This window comes from Manis javanica, chromosome 8 (assembly GCF_040802235.1).
Source record: "Manis javanica isolate MJ-LG chromosome 8, MJ_LKY, whole genome shotgun sequence".
NCBI lineage: Eukaryota > Metazoa > Chordata > Mammalia > Pholidota > Manidae > Manis > Manis javanica.
Window position 1 is genome coordinate 93,906,958 of NC_133163.1, and position 18,588 is coordinate 93,925,545.

The window sequence follows — 18,588 nt, forward strand, 5'->3', positions numbered from 1 at the left end:
AAAGGCTTTATATATATATATTTTTTTTTTTTAAAATAATTTTTTATTTTTATTTTGGTATCATTAATCTACAATTACATGAAGGACATTATGTTTACTAGGCTCCCCCCTTCACCAAGTCCTCCCCACATCCCTGTTCAGTCAGTGTCCATCAAAATAGTAAGATGCTGTAAAATCACTACTTGTCACCAAGTTCACAGTCATTGTCCTTCAACATAGTATGATGCTGTAAAATCACTACTTGTCTTCTCTGTGTTGCACAGCCCTCCCCATTCCCCCCCAACACTATACATGCTAATCGTAATGCCCCTTTCTTTTCTTCCCACCCTTATCCCTCCCTTCCCACCCGTCCTCCCCAGTCCCTTTCCCTTTGGGAACTATAGTCCATTCTTGGGTTCTGTGCTTCTGCTGCTGTTTTGTTCCTTCAGTTTTCTTTTGTTCTTATACTCCACATATGAGTGAAATCATTTGGTAGTTGTCTTTCTCCGCCTGGCTTATTTCACTGAGCATAATACCCTCTAGGTCCATCCATGTTGTTGCGAATGGTAGGATTTGTTTTTTTCTTATGGCTGAGTAATATTCCATTGTGTATATGTACCACATCTTCTTTATCCATTCATCTACTGATGGACATTTAGGTTGCTTCCATATCTTGGCTATTGTAAATAGTGCTGCAATAAACATAGGGGTGCATCTGTCTTTTTCAAACTGGAGTGCTGCATTCTTAGGGTAAATTCCTAGAAGTGGAAAGTTTTTTGTTTTTTTATTGTTGAATTTTAAGAGTTCTTTGTATATTTTGTATAATAGCCCTTTATCAGATGTGTTTTTTGCAACTATTTTCTGCCAGTGTGTGGCTTGTCTTTTCACTCTCTTGATAATGTTTTTTACAGAGCAGAAGATTTTAATTTTAATGAGGTTCAGCTTATCCATGTTTTTCTTTCATGGATCATGTCTTTGGTGTTACATTTAAAAAGCTGTCATACCCAAGGTTATCTAGGTTTTCTTCTGTTATCTTCTAGGAGTTTAATTGTTTTGTATTTACATTTAGGTCTGTGACCCATTTTGAGTTAATTTTTTTTTTTTAGATAATTATTTTTTTTTATTGAAGGGTAGTTGACACACAGTATTACATTAGTTTCAGGTGTGCAACACAGTGATTGAACATTTCTATACATGATAATTCTAGGTACCAGCTATCACCATACCAAGTTGTTACAATATTTTTACTATATTCCTTATGCTATACATTATGTCCCGGTTACTTATTTATTTTACAATGGGAAGTGTGTACTTTTTTTTTTTTTTGTGAGGGCATCTCTCCTATTTATTGATCAAATGGTTGTTAACAACAATAAAATTCTGTATAGGGAACTCAATGTATAATCATTAATCCACCCCAAGCCTAATTTTTGTCAGTCTCCAATCTTCTGAAGCATAACAAACAAGTTCTTGCATGGAGAACAAATTCTTACATAGTGAATAAGTTACATGGTGAATAGTACAAGGGCAGTCATCACAGAAACTTTCGGTTTTGATCATGCATTATGAACTATAAACAGTCAGTTCAAATATGAATATTCGTTTGATTTTTATACTTGATTTATATGTGGATACCACATTTCTCTCTTTATTACTATTATTTTTAATAAAATGCTGAAGTGGTAGGTAGATGCAAGATAAAGGTAGAAAACATGGTTTAGTGTTTTAAGAGAGCAAATGTAGATGATCAGGTGTGTGCCTGTAAACTATGTGTTAATCCAAGCTAGACAAGGGCAATAAAACATCCACGGATGCAGCAAATTTCTCTCAGAACGGGTGGGGGGGTTCTAAGCCTCACCTCTGTTGATCCCCAATTTCTCACCTGATGGCCCCCCTGCGACTGTGCCTGTCTTAGGTTGTTCCTCCCTTGAGGAATCTTACCCGTCTCTGGCTAACCAGTCATCTTCCGGGGCCATACAGGGAAATGTAAAGTTGGTAAGTGAGAGAGAAGCCTTATTGTTTGAAAAGGTTAGTTTTTTACTTCTTTGCATATTTATGCCATGTGACTTCTATGCCCAGCATTTGTCTTGAGGTATCTTTACCACTTGGAAGAATTGTGATACATGGTAAATTCGATATGAGGCACGAATTCTATTTAGGGGTTGTAATTAGGAAGGAAGAAGAAAAGCTATAGAAGTAGCAGGCGGAAGAGAACATGGGAAGATTGATTATTTCTTTGACATATCTTCTTGTAGAGTAACTTGAGCATGTATAGGTTTTAAACTAGTAATTAAATTGCGCACACACATTAACATAATAGGAATACAGTTACATAACCGAAGCATACCTTTAATTACCAGCCATCTCCAGTGAAACCAAGAAAACCAGTTAGGCACCTTAGGCATTTGTGAAAACTTATCTATGATATGGTGGATATTGTCCAACTGAACTTGAACAGTCTGAGAGAAATCAGACAAATTAAAACAACCCATTCCTGGGAACTGTTCACATCCCATATGTTCTTTTAACAGTAAATAGTCTGTAGTTGTAAGATTTTGGAGCGCTACAATTTGCACTTCTCCTAATTCTTGGTTGAGTTCCAACAGTGTAGATTCAGTCAAATTTATTGTTTTACTGTATGCACAGGCCAGCTTAGATATCTCCTTCTTCATTCCCATGGCAAGTCCAGGAACCGGTGGGATGAGTGCATCTACACCTGTAGCAGCGTGTGGATCATTGTTGGGGTTTTTTGATGATCATCTGGCATGAGTCTTCCAGAGAGTGCTGATATTGGAAGGTCTTTTTCATATCGTATCTTAGTTCATTTTCAGGGTAGCCAAATTAGGCTTTGATCCTCTGTATAAGCACAAACAAACCCTTTGCCTACACTTTTATATGCCCTTTATACCATTGTGTAGAACTCATTGGAGGTTACCACACAGGAACTGCTTTTTTTTTTGTTATCATTAATCTATACTTACATGATGAATATTATGTTTACTAGGCTCTCCCCTATACCACGTCCCCCCTATAAACCCTTTTACAGTCACTGTCCATCAGCATAGCAAAGTGTTATAGAGTCACTACTTATCTTCTCTGTGTTGTACAGCCCTCCCCTTTCTCCCACCCCCCATGCATGCTAATCTTAATACCCCCCATTCTTCTTCCCCCCCGCCTTATCCCTCCCTACCAACCCATCCTCCCTAGTCTCTTTCCCTTTGGTACCTGTTAGTCCATTCTTGAGTTCTGTGATTCTGCTGCTGTTTTGTTCCTTCAGTTTTTCCTTTGTTCTTATACTCCACAGATGAGTGAAATCATTTGGTATTTCTCTTTCTCTGCTTGGCTTATTTCGCTGCTCATAATATCCTCCAGCTCCATCCATGTTGCTGCAAATGGTAGGATTTGCCCTTTTCTTATGGCTGAGTAGTATTCCATTGTGTATATGTACCACATCTTCTTTATCCATTCATCTATTGATGGACATTTAGGTTGCTTCCAATTCTTGGCTATTGTAAATAGTGCTGCAATAAACATAGGGGTGCATCTGTCTTTCTCAAATTTGATTGCTGCATTCTTATGGTAACTTCCTAGGAGTGGAATTCCTGGGTCAAATGGTAAGTCTGTTTTGAGCATTTTGATGTACCTCCATACTGCTTTCCACAATGGTTGAACTAATTTACATTCCCACCAGCAGTGTAGGAGGTTCCCCTTTCTCCACAACCTCGCCAACATTTCTTGTTGTTTGTCTTTTGGATGGCAGCCATCCTTACTGGTGTGAGGTGATACCTCATTGTAGTTTTAATTTGCATTTCTCTGATAATTAGCGATGTGGAGCATCTTTTCATGTGTCTGTTGGCCATCTGTATTTCTTTTTTAGAGAACTGTCTGTTCAGTTCCTCTGCCCATTTTTTAATTGGGTTATTTGTATTTTGTTTGTTGAGGCGTGTGAGCTCTTTATATATTCTGGACGTCAAGCCTTTATCGGATCTGTCATTTTCAAATATATTCTCCCATACTGTAGGGTTCCTTTTTGTTCTATTGATGGTATCTTTTGCTGTACAGAAGCTTTTCAGCTTAATATAGTCCCACTTGTTCATTTTTGCTGTTGTTTTCCTTGCCTGGGGAGATATGTTCAAGAAGAGGTCACTCACATTTATATCTAAGAGCTTTTTGCCTACATTTTTTTCCAAGAGTTTAATGGTTTCATGACTTACATTCAGGTCTTTGATCCATTTTGAGTTTACTTTTGTATATGGGGTTAGGCAATGGTCCAGTTTCATTCTCCTACATGTAGCTGTCCAGTTTTGCCAGCATCATCTGTTGAAGAGACTGTCATTTCGCCATTGTAGGTCCATGGCTCCTTTATCAAATATTAATTGACCATATATGTCTGGGTTAATGTCTGGATTCTCTAGTCTGTTCCATTGGTCTGTGGCTCTGTTCTTGTGCCAGTATCAAATTGTCTTGATTATTATGGCTTTATAGTAGAGCTTGAAGTTGGGAAGTGAGATCCCCCCTACTTTATTCTTCTTTCTCAGGATTGCTTTGGCTATTTGGGGTCTTTGGTGTTTCCATATGAATTTTTGAATTATTTGTTCCAGTTCATTGAAGAATGTTGCTGGTAATTTGATAGGGATTGCATCAAATCTGTATATTGCTTTGGGCAGGATGGCCATTTTGACGATATTAATTCTTCCTAGCCACGAGCATGGGATGAGTTTCCATCTGTTAGTGTCCCCTTTAATTTCTCTTAAGAGTGACTTGTAGTTTTCAGAGTATAAGTCTTTCACTTCTTTGGTTTGGTTTATTCCTATGTATTTTATTCTTTTTGTTGCAATTGTGAATGGAATTGTTTTCCTGATTTCTCTTTCTATTGGTTAGTGTATAGGAAAGCTACAGATTTCTGTGTGTTGATTTTGTATCCTGCAACTTTGCTGTATTCCGATATCAGTTCTAGTAGTTTTGGGGTGGAGTCTTTAGGATTTTTTGTGTATAGTATCATGACATCTGCAAATAGTGACAGTTTAACTTCTTCTTTACCAATCTGGTTCCTTGTATTTCTTAGTTCTGTCTGATTGTGTGGCTAGGATCTCTAGTACTATGTTAAATAACAGTGGGGAGAGTGGGCATCCCTGTCTTGTTCCCGATCTCAGAGGAAAAGCTTTCAGCTTCTCTCTGTTCAATATAATGTGGGCTGTGGGTTTGTCATAGATGGCCTTTATTATGTTGAGGTACTTGCCCTCTATTCCCATTTTGCTGAGAGTTTTTATCATGAATGGATTTTGAACTTTGTCAAATGTTCTTTCAGCATCTATGGAGATGATCATGTGGTTTTTGTCTTTCTTTTTGTTGATGTGGTGGATGATGTTGATGGACTTCTGAATGTTGTACTATCCTTGCATCCCTGTGATGAATCCCACTTGGTCATGGTGTACGATCCTTTTGATGTATTTTTGAATTCGGTTTGCGAATATTTTGTTGAGTATTTTTGCATCTACGTTCATTCTGTAGTTTTCTTTTTTGGTGGGGTCTTTGCCTGGTCTTGGTATTAGGGTGATGTTAGCTTCATAGAATGAGTTTGGGAGTATCCCCTCCTCTTCTATTTTTTGGAAAACTTTTAAGGAGAATGGGTATTATGTCTTCCCTGTATGTCTGATAAAATTCTGAGGTGAATTGATCTGGCCCAGGGGTTTTGTTCTTTGGTAGTTTTTTGATTACCGCTTCAATTTTGTTGCTGGTAATTGGTCTGTTTAGATTTTCTGTTTCTTCCTTGGTCAGTCTTGGGAGGTTGTATTTTTCTAGGAAGTTGTCCATTTCTCCTAGGTTTCCAAGCTTGTTAGCATACAGGTTTTCATAGTACTCACTAATAACTCTTTGTATTTCTGTGGGGTCCGTCGTGATTTTTCCTTTCTCGTTTCTGATACTGTTGATTTGTGTTGACTCTCTTTTCCTCTTAATAAGTCTGGCTAGAGGCTTATCTATTTTGTTTATTTTCTCGAAGAACCAGCTCTTGGTTTCACTGATTTTTGCTATTGTTTTATTCTTCTCAATTTTATTTATTTCTTCTCTGATCTTTATTATGTCCCTCCTTCTGCTGACCTTAGGCCTCAATTGTTCTTCTTTTTCCAATTTCGATAATTGTGACATTAGACCATTTATTTGGGATTGTTCTTCCTTTTTTAAATATGCCTGGATTGCTATATACTTTCCTCTTAAGACTGCTTTTGGTGTGTCCCACAGTAGTTGGGGCTTAGTGTTGTTGTTGTCGTTTGTTTCCATATATTGTTGGATCTCCATTTTGATTTGCTCATTGATCCATTGATTATTTAGGAGCGTCTTGTTAAGTCTCCATGTGTTTGTGAGCCTTCTTGCTTTCTTTGTACAATTTAGTTCTAGTTTTATACTTTTATGGTCTGAAACATTGGTTGGTAGGATTTCAATCTTTTGGAATTTACTGATGCTCTTTTTGTGGCCTAGTATGTGGTCTATTCTGGAGAATGTTCCATGTGCACTTGAGAAGAATGTGTATCCTGTTGCTTTTGGATGTAGAGTTCTGTAGATGTCTATGAGGTCCATCTGTTCTAGTGTGTTGTTCAGTGCCTCTGTGTCCTACTTATTTTCTGTCCGGTGGATCTGTCCTTTGGAGTGAGTGGTGTGTTGAAGTGTCCTAGAATGAATGCATTGCATTCTATTTCCTCCTTTAGTTCTGTTAGTATTTGTTTCAGCTATGTTGGTGCTCCTGTATTGGGTGCAGATATATTTATAATGGTTATCTCCTCTTGTTGGCCTGAGCCCTTTATCATTATGTAATGTCCTTCTTTGTCTTTTGTTACTTTCTTTATTTTGAAGTCTGTTTTGTCTGATACCAGAATTGCAACACCTGGTTTCTTCTCTGTGTTGTTTGCATGAAATATCTTTTTCCATCCCTTGACTTTAAGTCTGTGCATGTCTTTGGGTTTGACGTGAGTCTCTTGTAAGCAGCATATCAATGGATCTTGCTTTTTTATCCATTCTCTTACTCTGTGTCTTTTGATTGGTGCATTCAGTCCATTTACATTTAGGGTGATTATTGAGAGGTATGAACTTATTGCCATTGCAGGCTTTAAGTTTGTGGTTACCAAAGGTTCAGGGTTAGTTTCTTTACTATCTTACTGTCTAACTTAACTCGCTTGTTGAGCTATTATAAATGCTGTCTGATGAATCTTTATTTCTCTCCCTTCTTATTCCTCCTCCTCCCTTCTTCATATGTTGGGTGTTCTGTTCTGTGCTCTTTTTAGGAGTGCTCCCATCTAGAGCAGTCCTTGTAGGATGCCGTGTAGAGGTGGTTTGTGGGAGGCAAATTCCCTCAACTTTTGCTTTTCTGGGAATTGTTTAATCCCTCCTTCATATTTAAATGATATTCGTGCTGGATACAGCAGTCTTGGTTTGAGGCAGTTCTGTTTCATTGCATTAAGTATATCATGCCATTCTCTTCTGGCCTGTAGGGTTTCTGTTGAGAAGTCTGATGATAGCCTGATGGGTTTTCATTTGTAGGTAACCTTTTTTTCTCTCTGGCTGCCTTTAATACTTTGTCCTTGTCTTTGATCTTTGCCATTTTAATTATTATGTGTCTTGGTGTTGCCTTCCTTGGATCCCTTGTCATGGGAGTTCTGTGTACCTCTGTGGTCTGGGAGGCCATTTCTTCCCCTAGTTTGGGGAGGTTTTCGGCAATTATTTCTTCAAAGACACTTTCTATCCCTTTTTCTCTCTCTTCTTCTTCTGGTACCCCTATAATGCATATATTGTTCCTTTTTGATTGGTCACTCAGCTCTCTTAGAATTCTTTCATTCCTGGAGATCCTTTTATCTCTCTCTGCATCAGCTCTGCATTCCTGTTCTCTGTTTTCTAGTCCATTAATGGTCTCTTGCATCTCGTCCATTCTGTTTTGAAGTCCTTCCAGAGCTTGTTTTATTTCTGTATTCTCCTTCCTTAGTTCTTGCATATTTCTCTGCAAGTCCATCAGTATGGTTATGACTTTTGTTTTGAATTCTTTTTCAGGAAGACTGATTAAATCTGTCTCCCCAGGTTCCTTCTCAGGGGAAGATGTAGCAGATGCTGAAGCTGTCTGGGTTAGTCTTGTCTGGTTCATATATTTTTTTCCTTTTCATGTTGACAGATGCTATTGACTGTCAGCTGGGAGGCCCAAACTTTTCACTTGCTACTGGCCTTTCTTTACTGGGACAACTGCGACCCCTAGTGGCTGGTGTTGGGTAATTGCATGTAGACTGGGTCTCTGTATCTTGCCCGGCCGATATGGAGAAAACTCCCTTTCTGAAGGTGGGGCTTGCCTTAGGCTGCTTCTCTGCTTTCGCAGCGCCCGGAGGGGTAATGGACGGTGGGGGGGTTGTTTGGCTGTTTACCTCCGTGAGGGGTTTCAGCTGTTGCCCAGGGGGTTAGTGTGCCTGGTTTTCCCTGTAATTTCCAGCCACTGGACTGTGACCTTTGTTGTTTCTGTCCAGCTGTTATGTCCCTGTCCCTTTAAGACTTTCAAAAAGCACTCGCTTTTCTTTGTCACAGGGGCATCAGCTTTGGAACCCGCTCAGAGGTCTTGCTGCCCTATTTCCCTAGTTTCCAGGACTCCATGCATGCACTGTGTCTGCGCTCTGGTGTGGGTGGCTGGGGCTGGGTGTTTAGCAGTCCTGGGCTCCCTCTTCCTCCTGCCAGGAGCTGGGGTGAGGTGTGCTCGGGTCCCGCCGGGCTGGGGCTTGTATGTTACCCCTTTCACCAAGCGCTGGGCTCTCGCACGAGTGGATGTAGTCTGGCTGTTGTCCTGTGTCTTCTGGTCTCTCTTTTAGGGTTAGTTGTATTTGTTGTATTTTCAAAAATATATATGTTTTTGGGAGGAGATTCCCACTGTCCTACTCATGCTGCCATGTTCCATTTTGAGTTAATTTTATGAAAGATGTAAGGTCTCTGTCTAGATACATTTTTTTTTTTTGCATGTGGATGTCCTGTTCCAGCACAATTTGTTGGAAAAGACTATCTTTGCTCCATTGTCTTGCCTTTGCTCCTTTGTCAAAGATAGGTGACTATGTGGGTTTCTTTTTGGGCTCTCTAGTCTGTTCCATTGGTTGAGTGCCTATTCCTTCATCAGTACCACATTGTTTTGATAATTATAGCTTTGAAGTAAATCTTGACATTGGGTAGTCATTCCTCCAACTTTTTGTCCTTCAGTATATTGTGTTAGCAATTTTGTGTCTTTTGTTACTCAGTATAAACAGTAAAATCAGTTTGTCAATGTCCCCAAAATTACTTCCTGGATTTTGATTTTATAGATCTAGTTGGGAAAAGCTGACATCTTGACAATATTGAGTCTTACTGTCTGCGAACATGGAATACCTCTCCATCTGTTTAGTTCTTTGATTATGTTCATCAGAGTTTTGTAGTTTTTCTCATATAGATCTTATAAATATTTTGTTAGATTTATACCTAAGTATTTCATTGTTTTTGGATGCTAATGTAAATGGTACTGTATTTTTTATTTCAAATTCCACTTGTTTATGGTCAGTATGTAGGAAAGCAATTTACTTTTGTATGTTAACCTTATGTCTTGTATCCTTGCTGCAATTGATTCTTAGATCCAGGAGTTTTTTTGTCCATTCTTCAGAATTTTGTCCATAGGGTATCATGTCATCTGTGAACAAATAATGGTTTTATTTCTTCCTTCCCAGTCTGTATACTGTTTCTTTTCTTGTCTTATTGCTCTAGCTAGAACTTGCAGTATGGTGTTGAAAAGGAGTGATGAGAGGTGACATCCTTGCCTTTGTACCTGATCTTATTGGAAAAGCTTGGCATTTCTCACCATTAAGTATTATATTGGCTATAGGATTTTTTATAGATATTCTTTATGAAGTTGAGGAAGTTCCCTTCTCTTCCTAGTTTATTGAGTGCTTTTATCATGAATGTGTTTTGGTTTCTCTTCATTTGTTGATATGATCATGTGATTTTTCTTTAGCTTGTTGATATGATGGATTAGATTAATTGACTTCTGAGTATTTAATTAATCTTGCATACTTGGGATACATCCCATTTGGTTGTGGTGTATAATACTTCTATATACATTGTTAGATTCAGTTTACTAATGCTTTGTTGAGGGTTTTTACATCTATTCTCAAGAGATATTGGTCTGTAGTTTTCTATTTTATAACATTTTTGTCTAGTTTTGATATTACGGTAATGCTGGCTTCATAGGATGAGTTCGGTAGGATATTCCCCCTACTTCTATCCTCTGAAAGAGACTGTGGAGAGTTGTTATAATTTCTTCCTTGAATGTTAGGTAGAATTCACCAGTGTGCACATACCAGCCTTGTGCTCTCTGTTTTGGATGTTATTAATAATTAATTCAACTTTAATAGATATAGGCCTGTTCAGATTGTCTATTATGTGAGTTTTGGCAAATTTTCTTTCAAGGAATTGTCCGTTTCATCTAGGTTATCAAATATGTGGGCATGGAGCTCTTCATATTATTTCTTTATTATCTTTCTGTAGTGAGTCCCTTCTTCTGTTTCTGATATTAGTAATTTGTGTCCTCACTCTTTTTTTCTTAGCCTGGCTAGAGGCTTATTGATTTTATTGGCTTTTCAAAAAACCAGCTTTTGGTTTTATTGATTTTTCTCTGCTGATTTCCTATTTTCAGTTTCATTCATCTGTTCTAATTTTTATTATTTCCCTTTTTCTGCTTACCTTGGATCAATTGTCTTCTTTTTCTAGTTTTTTAAGGTGGAAACTTAGATGACTGATTTTAGACTTCTTTCCTAATATGTGTATTCAGTGTTATAGATTTTCCTCTGAGCACTGTTTTCCCTGCATCCCACAGATTTTGATAAGTTGTGTTTTCATTTTTTTAAAAAAATACGTTTTGTGTTCTTCTTTGTCCCATGTGTTATTTAGAAGTGTGTTGTTTAATCTCCTCATATTTTGGTGGTTCCTAGTTATCTTTTAATTCAGTTATGATCTAAGAGCAGACATTGTATGATTTCTGTTCTTTTAGATTCACTAAGGTGTGGTTAATGGTCCAGAATGTGATCTGCCTTCGTGAATGTTCCATGTGAGCTTGAGAAGAATGTGTGTTCTGCTGTTTTGGGATGAAGTAGTCTATAGATGTTGATAATATCCAGTTACTGGATGGCATTGTTGAGTTCAACTATATTCTTACTGATTTTCTGCCTGCTTGATCTCCCCATTTCTGATGTGGGAGTGTTGAAGTCTCCCAACTAAGATAGTTATCTATTTCTCCTTGAAGTTCTAATAGCGTTTCCTCACATAGTTTGTCAGTCTATTGTGAGGTGCATACTTGTTAAGGATTGTTATGTCATCTTGGAGAATTTACCCCTCTGTCGTTATGTAGTGCTCTTCTTTATCTCTGATAACTTTTTTTGTTTTGAAGTCTACTCTGAAATTAACATAACTACTCCTGCTTTTTTTGATATGTGTTAGAATGGTGTATTTCTCTCCATTCACTTACTTTTAATCTAACTCACATACACTTTTAATCTAAATGTATCTTTATATTTAAAATAGATTTTTTGTAGACAACATATATTTGGGTGTTGTTTTTTTGATCCACTCTGACAATCTCTTTTAATTGGTGCATTAGACCATTGCCATTCAAAGTAACTGCTGATATAGTTGGATTAATGTCTCCCATATTTATTACTGTCTGCTTCTTCTTGTCCATGTTCTTTGTCCCTATTTTTGCTCCACTCCTTTTCTGCCTTTCTGGTTTTAAAGAGTCTTTTTATATGATTTCATTTTTCTCTCCTTTCTTAGGATATCTGTTGTACTTCTTCTTTCACTATTTTTAGTGGTCGCCCTAGAGTGTACAATTAAATATTTTCAGCTAATCCAAGCCCACTTTCAAATAACATTTTATCACTTCAAGGGTAGTGTGAGGATCTTAATATAACAAAATAATCCTAATTCCTCTATCTTGTCCCTTGTGTCATTGTTGTAATTCATTTCACTTATATATAAGCATACATAAGCTTATGTATATGTGTGATATGATTACATTTCTTTCAATGCAGGTCTCCTGACAACAAATCCTTAATTTTTATTTGTCTGAGAAAGTCTATTTTCTTCACTTTTGATGGATAATTTCCCAGAATTCAGAATTCTAGGTTGGCTTTTTTCTCAATGCTGTGACTATTTAACTCCACTCTTCTTGCTTGCATGGTTTCTGAGAAGGTAGGTGTAATTCTTTGCTCCTCTATAAGTGAGATGCTTTTTTCCTCCTGGCTACTTTTAGAATTTTTTTTTTAATCTTTGATTTTCTTTAGTTTGGAAATGAATTGCCTAGGTGTAGGTTTTTTAAAATCTTGTTTTATGCTCTCTTAGCTTCTTGGACCTGTGGCATGGTGTCTGACATTAATTTGGGGAAATTCTCAGTTATTGTTTCAAATATTTGTTCTGTTTTCTTTTTCTTCTGGTATTCCCAGTATTCCCATTTATGGGTATATTATACTTTTTGTAGTTACCCCGCAGTCCTTGGATAGTCTGTTCTATTTTTTTTTTCAGTTTTTTTTCCTCCTTATTTTTTCAGTTTTCAAGGTTCCTATTGATATATCCTCAAGCTCAGAGATTCTTTCCTTAGCCATGTCCAGTCTGCTGATAAGCTCATCAAAGGCATTCTTCATTTCTCTTAATGTTTTTGATCTCTAGCTTTTCTTTTTGGTACTTTCTTAGATTTCTGTCTCTCTGCTTACATGGTCTATCTCTTCTTGCATGCATGGTGTCTGTTTTGTCCATTAGAGCCTTTCACATATTAATCATAGTTGTTGTAAATTCCTAGTCTGGTAATTCCAACATCCCTGTCATGTTTGATTCTAAGGCTTGCTCTGTCTCTTCAAACTGTGTTTTTTGCCTTTCAGTATGCCTTTTAATTTTTTCCTGATAGCCAGATGTGATGTACTTGGAAAAAGAAACTATTGTAAATAGGCCTTTTGTAATGTTTGTTGGGGGAGGGGAAGCATTCTGTAGTCTTGTGATCAGGTCTCAGTCAAATTTTAGTTAGCCTGTGCCTCTGGACTTTGCAAATGTTTTAGTGCCCCTACCCTATCCACCCTCTCACCTCAGGTGGGAGAGGACAGTAAGAGTGGGCTTGAGTTGGATTTTTCCCTTCTCCCAGGTTAGTTAGGCTCTGATAAAACCCTAACAGGTTAGGCTCTGGGTAAGTAGTTTCTCCTGAAAGTAGATCATGTTAAGAAGAACGAATGCCCCATTTCAAAGTGCTGCACCTCCTCCTATGTGGGAAGCATGAGATAATTCTTCTCTGATATAACTGTGAGGAGCTGGTTGAGTTTCTGGATGTAAATCTCAGAAAATTGAGGGGTGAGTCCTTGAGTTTTTTTCTAAAGACTTTTTTAGAGTAGTTTCAGTTTCACAACAAAATTGCAAGGAAGGTACACGGATTTACCAGATATCTTCATCCCCACATGTGCATAGCCTCTCCCATTGTCAACATCATTCCCCAGAGTGGTACATTTGTTATCAAGGATGAACCTACACTAATGCATCATAATCATCATTTACCTTACAGTTCACTCTTGGTAGTGTTCGTTCTATGGGTTTGTGCCAATGAATAATGACTTATATCCACCATTATGATATAAAGAGTACTTCTACTGCCCCTAAAGTCCTCTGTGCTCTGCCTATTCATCCCCTTATGATCCCCATCTCTGGCAACCATGGGTCTTTTTATTGTTTGCATAGTTTTGGCTTTTTCAGAATGTCATGTATTTCGGATCATAGAGTATGTAACCTTTTCAGATTGGTTTCTTTCTCTTAGTAATATGCATTGAAGGTTCTTCCACATCTTTTCATGGCTTCATAGCTCTTTAAAAAATTTTTTTTTATTAAGGTGTCACTGATATACAATCTTATAAAGGTTTCACATGAACAACATTGTGGTTATTACATTCACCCATATTAAGCACCCCCTACACCCCATTGCAGTCACTGTCCATCAGCATACTAAGATGCTACAGAGTCACTACTTGTCTTCTCTGTCATAGCTCATTTTTTAGTGCTGAATAATATTCCATTCTCTAGACATTCCACAGTTTATTCATTCACTTAATGAAGGCTATATTGGTTGCTTCCCAGTTTTGGCAATTATGAGCAGAGCTGCAGTAAACATCATGTGTAGGTTCTTTTGTTGATCATCCTGGGATTTCTAATTCTCAGACTTGCCACACTGAGCCTCCAGCAATTGGTCAGTTACAGTTCAGGTTTTTCCTATCCTGGCACTGATTCGTATGGTGGTTTCTGTTTCTGAGTCTTCTCCAGTAAGCTGTGACTTCTTGTATCTGCTTGTCTGTTTCCCCAATATTGGGGTCAGCTCTTAAGGATCTTCACCTCTCTTAAGGATCCTAGGAAAGTTGTTGACTTTTTGGTGTGTTCAGCTTTTTACTTGGTAAGACACAGTGACCTTCAAGCTCCTTACATACAGACTGGAAGCTGGAAATTCTGAACTTTTTTTTTTAATTAAAAAATTTTTATGAAGATATTATTTATATACACCCTTAAGAATATTTCACATGAAAAAACAATGTGGTTACTACATTTACCCATATTATCAAGTCCTCACCCATACCCCAATGCAATCAGTGTAGTAAGATGCCACAGGTTCACTATTTGCCTTCTCTGTGCTACACTTGAACTACTTTTTTTAAATGAAAAAATAGCACATAAAATAGCAGGGTATGTATATGATTTAAAAAGTAAACTGTATGGACGGGGATGCAATGAAACATTTGTCTTTTTTCCATCCTGAACTTTAGTTCTCCAGACCTTCTGCCTGGAGGAAATCACTGTTAATAGTTTCTTGTATATTCTTCTATAAGTAATCTCAGTATGTACAAATGTATGTGTATATGTAACCTTTTAGTTAAAAGAAAAACCAAACAAATGGAAGTATATTCAACAAGTACTGGACCTTGTTTTGCTTCTTATATCTTACAGTTCATGTCATATTAGCACACAAAGATCTATTTAATTCTTTTTATGGCTGCATATTATTCTGTTAGATATGTATGTCATAATTTACTTAACATCTCTCCCTTCCCCATGATGAACATTTGATATTCCCAGACTTTCAGCTAAAATCAGTGTAGCCATATACACATATCTTTGCAGTGTATAAATATATCTTTGAGATATATTCCTAGTATTCCTAGAAGTTATCTCCTTAATATTAGTAAATACATATAACCATTTCATGAGTATAATCTGAGTTTTTTCCCACTCCTTTACATTCTTTAGAAAGAAGCCTAAGAAGAGAGAAAATGGGACTGGATGTAGAAGGTCAATGCGATTACTAAAAGTAGATCCTTCAGGAGTTTCATTACCAGCAAGCCCAACCCAGCCAACATTAGTAGCAGATGAAAATGTAAGAAAGAATACAAATAGAATACATTAACTCAGTAAAGAACTGAAAAATTTGAAGTGTTTGAAACAAGACTGCAAGGTCATTAAATTATGATTAATTTTTATTTTATTAATTTAATATTTGACTGTTACATGATTTAATGGATAAGATTTCAAAGTTATAAAGACTGGGTTAGATTCTGTATTACTGTAGGCTTACCTGCTATGGGTTGTGGATAGATTACTTAACCTTTTGAGCCACAGTTTACCCATTTTTAAAATGGCAACAATAATAAGAACCTCAAAGGGGTGTTATTTTAAGGGCTAAATGAAATAATACCTGTATAGTTCCTTACATTGTATTAAGGACTTAGTAATCAATAAATATTAGTTATCAATATTAGTAAATAATATGTAATAATAGTGATGGGGGATCCTTTGCTCTAGTTTAATTTTATACGATCGGTGAGTGGAGAGAGTTTTACATACCAAATTTATTGTCTAAATAAGATTATATTTTTAATTCAAGAGCACCTATTTTTAACACTTTATATCCAAGAGCTTAATTATAAATTGGAAAATAGCACTAATTAGGCTAGTGATTTGGGACCTAATTGTAAATTAAGGTGCAGTGGGAAAAGTAGCTTTCAAATTTTTTCAAAACGTCCACCCACAATAAGAAATATATTTACATTGAACCTATTCCACACAGACAACTGAAACAATTTTTGTGAAATGATACCATTACTATATGTGATGCACTTTTGTATTTTCTATTTCTCATTCACTGAAACACATCACTGGTTGTGACATATTAAAATGATTTCATGACCCATGGGTTGTGACTTGTGATTTAAAAAATACTGGCCTAGAATAATTTCGAGTAATGAAATTAGACTAATCTGAATCAGTTCCTGATAATTTCAGTTATTGGCAGTGTAATTTTAGACAAGTTAACTTCTCTAAGTTTCATTCCAGTGTCTTTAAAATATGGTATCTCATTCACTGGATTATTAACAGGATTAGATGAGATACTACATGCTATTACTTTACAGGATACCTGACATTATTCATTAAACTGTTTTTGAGTGCCAGTGATGAGTCACCCCGGTTGTTGGAATTGAAAGTAAAGTAGTTAAAAACCTCAAGCTCCAATTCTAGGGCAGGGTGACAAACAATCATCAACTTTCTTTTCTTATTTTTTGTAACAGCCTTTGTTACCTCCTGGGCCTTTAGAAATGATTCCTGAAAATCGAGATAACAGTGAACCACTTAAAGGATTTCTACAGACTTGGGCAGAAGTGAATAAGGTATCACTTGAGAGGATTTAACAGTGTTTAGAGTCATCTATTAAGGAAATTTTAGTACATATTTTAATTTAGTACTTTGTGTCTGGTGGATCTGTCCTTTGGAGTGAATGGTGTGTTGAAGTCTCCTAAAATGAATGCATTGCATTCTATTTCCTCCTTTAGTTCTGTTAGTATTTGTTTCACATAAGCTGGTGCTCCTGTGTTGGGTGCATATATATTTATAATGGTTATATCCTCTTGTTGGACTGAGCCCTTTATCATTATGTAATGTCCTTCTTTGTCTCTTGTTACTTTCTTTGTTTTGAAGTCTATTTTGTCTGATACTAGTACTGCAACACCTGCTTTTTTCTCCCTATTGTTTGCGTGAAATATGTTTTTCCATCCCTTGACTTTTAGTCTGTGCATGTCTTTGGGTTTGAGGTGAGTCTCTTGTAAGCAGCATATAGATGGGTCTTGTTTTTTTATCCATTCAGTGGCTCTATGTCTTTTGATTATTGCATTCAGTCCATTTACATTTAGGGTGATTATCGACAGGTGTGTACTTATTGCCATTTCAGGCTTTAGATTCGTAGTTACCAAAGGTTCCAGGTTACTTTCCTTACTATCTAAGAGTCTAACTTAACTCACTTAGTATGCTGTTACAAACACAATCTAAAGGTTCTTTTCTATTTCTCCTTCTTTTTCTTCCTCCTTCTTTCTTTATATATTAGGTATCAAATTCTGTACTTTTTGTCTATCCCTTGATTGACTTTGGGGATAGTTAATTTAATTTTGCATTTGCTCAGTAATTAGCTGTTCTACTTTCTTTACTGTGGTTTTATTACCTCTGGTGACAGCTATTCAACCTTAGGAACACTTCCATCTATAGCAGTCCCTCCAAAATAGACTGTAGAGATGGTTTGTGCGAGGTAAATTCTCTCAGCTTTTGCTTATCTGGAAATTGTTTAATTCCTCCTTCAAATTTAAATGATAATCTTGCTGGATAAAGTAATCTTGGTTCCAGGCCCTTCTGCTTCATGGCATTAAATACATCATGCCACTCCCTTTTGGCCTGTAAGGTTTCTGCTGAGAAGTCTGATGATAGCCTGATGGACTCTCTTTTGTATGTGATCTTATTTCTGTCTCTGGCTGCTTTTAGCAGTCTGTCCTTATCCTTGATCTTTCCCATTTTAATTACTGTGTGTCTTGGTGTTGTCTTCCTTGGGTCCCTTGTGTTGGGATATCTGGGCACCTCCATGGCCTGAGAGACTATCTCCTTCCCTAGATTGGGGAAGTTTTCAGCAACTACCTCCTCAAAGACACTTTCTATCCCTTTCTCTCTTCTTCTAGTATCCCTATAATATGAATATTGTTCTGCTTGGATTGGTCACACAATTCTTTCAATATTCTTTCATTCTTAGAGATCTTTTTTTCTCTCTGTCTCAGCTTCTTTGTATTCCTCTTCTCTAGTTTCTATTTCATTTATTGTCTCCTCCACCGTATGCAACCTGCTTTGAATACCCTCCATCGTGCTCTTCAATGATTGGATCTCCAACTAGAATTCATTCCTGAGTTCTTGGATGTCTTTCCGTACCTCCATTAGAATGTTGATGATTTTTATTTTGAACTCCCTTTCAGGAAGAGTCAGAGGTCCAGATATCATTTAAATCTTTCGGGAGTTGTATTAATAATTTTACTCTGGACAAGGTTCCTTTGGCGTTTCATGTTTGTATATGGCGCCCTCTAGTGTCCAGAAGCTCTATTCTGGAGCTGCTCAGCCCCTGAAGCAATGTTGGGGGTTGCAGGGGAGCAGTACAGGTGCCTGGGGAGAGGAAAGAGCTGTTCCCGCCTCCTGGCTCCTGTGCCTGTCTCCACTGCCTGAGCCAGTGGGCCGATCACACAGGTATAAGTTTTT

The 18,588-nt window shown here is 37.1% G+C and overlaps 1 protein-coding gene across 2 annotated transcripts in view; it reads left to right on the plus strand.

Moving 5' to 3' along the window:
• WDR76 (WD repeat domain 76) overlaps positions 1-18,588 on the plus strand; it is an 85,681-nt gene that overhangs the window by 26,250 nt on the left and 40,843 nt on the right. For both annotated transcript variants that reach the window (XM_037018803.2, XM_037018802.2), the window contains exons 5-6: positions 15,280-15,406; positions 16,596-16,694. In XM_037018803.2, coding sequence (XP_036874698.1) covers positions 15,280-15,406; positions 16,596-16,694 — 226 coding nt within the window. The remainder of the gene's footprint in view (positions 1-15,279; positions 15,407-16,595; positions 16,695-18,588) is intronic.